Source organism: Amphiura filiformis, chromosome 4 (assembly GCF_039555335.1).
Source record: "Amphiura filiformis chromosome 4, Afil_fr2py, whole genome shotgun sequence".
Lineage (NCBI taxonomy): Eukaryota > Metazoa > Echinodermata > Ophiuroidea > Amphilepidida > Amphiuridae > Amphiura > Amphiura filiformis.
Genome location: NC_092631.1, coordinates 61,589,818 through 61,595,439, shown reverse-complemented (window position 1 = coordinate 61,595,439; position 5,622 = coordinate 61,589,818). Strand labels below are relative to the sequence as shown.

Sequence of the window (5,622 nt, the reverse complement as noted above, 5' to 3'; positions counted from 1 at the left end):
AAGTATATAGATCACACTAATACAAATAAAAGACTGAATAAAACAAAGGAGATCCAAATTGCGGCTCTGATGAAGATGAGAACACGTAAGGGTTTTATGAGAAAAAGTTGGTGACAAAACTCAATGTATCGAAAACTAGTTTAGTGCTTTTAAATTTCACATTTTCCTGAGGTACTTACAGCATTCATGTGCATTGACCTTTCCGCAATTCCGATTTCCAGCAGCTTTAAAGAAAATCTTCCTTAGTGAAGTTTTAATCCCTCAAGCACGAATGCTTTTATGGGGACATTTAAAGTGTGAATCTAACACGTAAGTGAGGAAAATGGGATGAGCAGAATTTGTGCGGCGTTCTGTGTTAGTTGCTAAATACCCAACGGGCATAAACATACAAATATATTGCACTAATGTAAAGTGACAAACTAACGATGATTTCCTTTAAATCTTCTTTCAATCCATCCCGGGGGAAGAGGAGGTACTCACATATGCATACGGGTATGTGCCGCTCTTACTAGTAGGGTTTTTTACGAAAAATGCGCCTTTATAAAATATTGAGATATAGTGCGTATTAACGCGCGTAAAAGACGTATAATTTTAACTTTTTTTAAAAGCTCAAGTCCATATGAGATATGGGTGTCTATTTTTGGACAAAAATTATTCTTAGATATGGGTATGGGTCCGCCGAAAAAAATCCTTATGGTGCTGTGGTCTCAATGTATTGTTTGAATGTAACAAGTGCCCATTTTGATGTTTGCAGTAAATTGTATTGATTTGAAGTTAACATGATCTGAAGATAATGGCAGGTTTTAAAAGCCACAATGTTTGCTGTTGTAAATGTAATTTTTAAGTTGTGAATTGTTGCCTTAAAAGCTCTTAAATAAACACTGTTGTTATTATTATCAAGGGGGAAACAGGTTATTACATATGTTTTGAATTTTACTCTTCTCTTTTCTTTAAAAAACCTTTTTGACTTACTTTGACTTAAGGCTTTTCCTCCCATGATACTGATAGGTCATAGAGATAGCTGACTATGATAGCCACTATGCTTCGTCGAGTCGTGCAGCTCTGTTATTTGCCATCCGACCAGCTTCTAGCATTTGTCTAGTATGGATTGGAGTCCCATTGCACTTCAGTTTGCATTCATGTTGTCCGCCCAGCGCTTAGGAGTTCTTCCTTTATTTAGGCCATTTCCCTGGGATGATTTCTTCCAATACGATTTTTGGATATCTAATGGAGGCATCCTTTTCACATGATAATATACACAGCTGTTTTGCACAGATCTTGTTCATTATTGTGCACTGATAATCGAGGATGTCTCCGATTGGGATGTCTCTAACAATGTCTCTTAATTCTAGTAACACCCAGGAAGCCATTTCAAACACCAGAAGTCGCTGCTTATCACGTTTTTTGATTGTCCAAGCTTCGGAGTCATGGGTTGCTATAGAAAGCACCAGTAATTTGTACAATTTCAATTTTGTTAGAGTGGGTATTTCTTTGGAATTCCAGATGGGGTTGAGTTTTTGCATAATGCCCATGGCCAAGCCAATTCTCCTTTTGATGTCCTTCTCGCTGCTTGCCTTTTCAGTGATCATCATTTTAAAGTGTAAATCTAAAACGTTAATGAGGAAAATGGGATGAACTGAATTCGTGCAACGTTTTGTGTTAGTCGCTAAATACCAACGGGCATAAACATACTAAAGTCAAGTGACAAACTAATGATTGATTTCCTTTAAATATCTTCTGGGAGTACTACTGACGTATATAATGCATACGGGAATGTACCGCTCCAACGGTAGGTTTCCACGAGAAAACCTTAGACAGTTTCCTTCTTTCAATTTTCTGCGCGAATTTTCGGAAAATCCTTAGATTTGGTTCCTTATATTTAGAACAAAATACACTTCGAAATGTGTAAGGGTTCAGAAGCTCGAACCGCATATCCCCGTCGAAATAATGCAAGCACCCCGCAGTTTAAATTTTGCATCGATTGATTAATTAAAAATTGAGGATTATTAAGGAAAATTAGGGATATATTAAGGATATATTTCATCCTTCTTTGACATGTTTAAATGCAACATAATATGTTTATAGCTGTGATAATTTATTTTCAAATTTAAATAATTGAACTTCAGATTTGATATCAATTATACTTGAATAGAGATTTGTGATATTTTCTCTGATTACAATTACAATTACAGTGTCAAAATTATCGCATATATGTGACCGTACAGCACGAATGAGCCGTAAATGTCCTCAATTGTATTTTGAGTTACAGTGTAAAATGGGCATGAAGGTCATATTGATAGGTATTTCAATTTGGTGCTACGTGTATCTCATTAAATGAGGGACACGTAGTACCAAATTGAGGTACCTATGAATACGACCTTCATGTCCATTTTACACTGTAACTCAGAATACAATTGAGGACATTTACGGCTCATTCGTGCTGTACAATCACATATTACATATAAATAGAGGAACTATTGAATATCTAAAAAATATTTATATTTTAATCAATAGCTGAATTTACAAGATGAACAAAATAAAGATGCCACGGATCGGTTAATTCCATCGATTACAATCACTTTTATTAATTTTATTTGAATTATAAGTTCAGTTTTTTCTAACCTAAATTATGAACTACAGCTATTGTCGCTTTAGCGGTTCTCGGCTTTCACGAGTCTCGGTATTTGCGTGGCTTTTGGTTAAGGGGGACGAGGTTGTGGTTTAGATACATGTATATAGGTGATATGTGAGTGAGTTCAGAACTTGTGAGACTGAAAAGTGCATGTGTGTGTATGATGATTTGAGGGGGTACTGGTTGTGCTGGTGGTGCTTGTATGTCATTGGAGGACCAACTTCCGCGGGGTCCAATGAGAAATAAAGGATTCTTCCTGTAGCTTTATGGGTGTACAAGTAACCTTTTCAACGTGTTGTGCGGCTTCATGGCGACCGAGATCTTATGTTTTCGGAAGATTCTCTGGAGTTTCTCTGATAGGCCTTCTACATACGGGATGACTACCATGCCTTTAGTTTCTGTGTCCTGCTTGGTGTTCTTACGCTCTCTTTTGGTCTTATCCAAATCTGCTTTCGCTTCCACCTGTTGTTTTGCTTTGTCAAACGCCCACTTAGGGTATCCACAACTGTACACTGCCTTCTTAATTCTACTCTCCTCCTCCTCCTCCTCCTTGTCTTTGCCTTCTGTGACGATAGTATGCATTCTGTCCAGTAAAGTTCTGACGACGCCGATTTTTTGGTGTAGTGGGTGCTGTGAATCGAAGTTCAAATACTGATCAGTATGAGTTTTCTTTCTGTAGACCAGAAGTTTGACACTACCATCCTCCTTTCTCACAATGAGAGTGTCTAAGAAAGGGATCTTGCCATTCTGCTCTTCCTCGTAAGTGAACTTGAAGTTGCCAGTGGTGTCTACTCCATTCAGGTGTTCTGTAAGTTGTTCTGTTGTGTCTTTCTTGGAAATCATCACCCAAAGGATAAAGTTGATACCACCAAGACCAGTGGAGTAGTGTACGAAATTGGGTGTAAAGGATGTGACAAGTCCTACATCGGCGAGACGGGTCGTCCTTTTGGAGTGAGACTCAAAGAACATCAGTAAGACGCTGAAAAAGTCGCTGATAGGAAATACACAAGAAAAAATAGATCTGTGTCAACAACCGAACTTAACAAATCGGCGATAACCGACCACATTGCCATAGAAAATCATGTCATCAACTGGGAAGAGCCTAAACTACTCGAGAAAGATGGAAACCAGCAAACTAGACTCATCAGAGAAGCAATTTGGATGAGTCTAGTTTGCTGGTAAAACAGTCAACCGGGACATCGGTAGTTACTCTCTTGATCACGTATACGATCCACTCATAAGAACTCAGCAACCGAGGGATGCGAAAATCGCCGGAAGCAGCGGTCAATCCGAAGAAGCCATCAGCCAAGATGGCGAAAGTCTAAATATGTGAGTATTATTGGATTTGGCAATCATAAATCAAACCTGATTTAAACTTTCAATCCTACAAATGCATCTATTTCACAAATTTAAATTAGTTTCTCTTATTTGTGTTTGTCTCTTTCAACTCTTTCAGGGACTCGAAGATTGGAGGGTGTTTGATATGGCCCTGAGAAGTAAAAGTGGAGTCTAAAGGTGTTTTTAGTATCTTGTTTTTGTAATGGATGTTAATTTGTAATAACAAGGTCTGATTTTTAAACTACTAGCTGATTTGATGTGTTGGAGTTGCATTATAACTCTTCATAGTTCATATGCTCTGTTAAGTTTTGCATGTACGCTGTATTTACAGATTTAAAAAAGACAAAATGGAGAATTAATTTAGCAAGCTATCGAATCTGCAAGAAATGTTACGTAAATACATTATGGTAATAGTAGAAATATTGCAAGTCGGGAACAAGGTTGTGAATTCTGAAACGCGTTAGAATTAAGAAATAAAGGGCAATTTATGTAGTATACCCAAATAATAATGTCCGAGCAGTACTTCTGTAATTTGAATTAATTGTTAAGTTTGAAGTACCAATCAGCTTATTTCAATAGAGGTGGATGTCTTCACACTCATATAAATGACTTGTTCGCCTTGTTGACGCAATTCAAAAGGAGTAAGTTTGGACAACTCAAAAATAGTGTAAAAGTTGCCAAAACAAAATTCATTTTAGTTATCCGAACTTAAAAATGCTGAAAAAGCTCAAAAAGTTCCGTCAACTAATCAACTTTGTTGGCATTACTTAAAAAGTTGATGTAAGTCGTTGCGTCAACTTTTAAGTAATGCCAACTTCTGAATTCAAGTTCAGGGAACTTAGAAAAATAAACAAGGTTCAAAGAACCAATTAGTTGAGTTATTGTAACTCAACATGTAAGTTGATTTAACTCGTTCATATTAAGTTACTGGTACTTATTGTTTTGAGTTATTCCAATTTGGTACTTTGTTACTTAATTCACGTAATTTGATCATTTTCTGCACAATTAGCAGTATTCAAATATTTATTTTTGTAATCAGTGCAAAATTTTGTATACTATAGCACACCTCTAGAAAATTATGCTAACCTAGTTTCATTTTCTGAGTTGTAACAACTCAATAAAGTAAGTGCAAATGAGTGCGACCAACATAATGATATCGAGTCAGCGTTACTCAAAATTGTACGCGTTGGCATTTCTCGGAAAGTTGACGCAACGACTTACATCAACTTACTGAGTAATGCCAACGAACAATTTCTATGAGTGCAGTAAAAGCTGGATAAGACAAGATTATGGAACACCGGTGTTTTTAGTGACCCTCTCGTCTTTGACTGTGTTAAATTGGCTCACATTATTGTGACAAATGCCAATCCGAATGAAAAGGTCCCCTTTTTTCTGTAAAAACGTTGAAAATAAACCCTTAAATCACAAAAGGTCCGCTTATGAGCCGGTCGCACCCCAATAAATCCTGGCTACGCAGTGTGCATGACCGCAGTGTCGCCCTTCCATCGGATCAATGTATATCTTCCTATTTTGCCTCCTCCCCTCCTAATCAGCCCCCGCCCCTTTTCGGTCTCTACTCTCACCTCTCGAGTTCTCCTTTAGTCTTTCCGTCTCTCCCTCTGATCTCTTTCCACCTCGCCCCTCCCACTCGC

General features: G+C 37.5%; 1 protein-coding gene across 1 annotated transcript; it reads right to left on the bottom strand.

Annotated features, from left to right (window-relative positions):
- Positions 1-2,896: 2,896 nt before the first annotated feature.
- LOC140150307 (uncharacterized) lies at positions 2,897-3,601 on the bottom strand. Its single transcript, XM_072172315.1, has one exon. The coding sequence runs from the start codon at positions 3,599-3,601 to the stop codon at positions 2,897-2,899; it is 705 nt and encodes a 234-aa protein (XP_072028416.1).
- Between the last annotated feature and the right edge of the window lie 2,021 nt (positions 3,602-5,622).

Bases quoted from the DNA above. Each gene is read 5' to 3' on its own strand.
- LOC140150307 (XM_072172315.1), bottom strand. From the start codon at position 3,601: ATGTTCTTTGAGTCTCACTCCAAAAGGACGACCCGTCTCGCCGATGTA.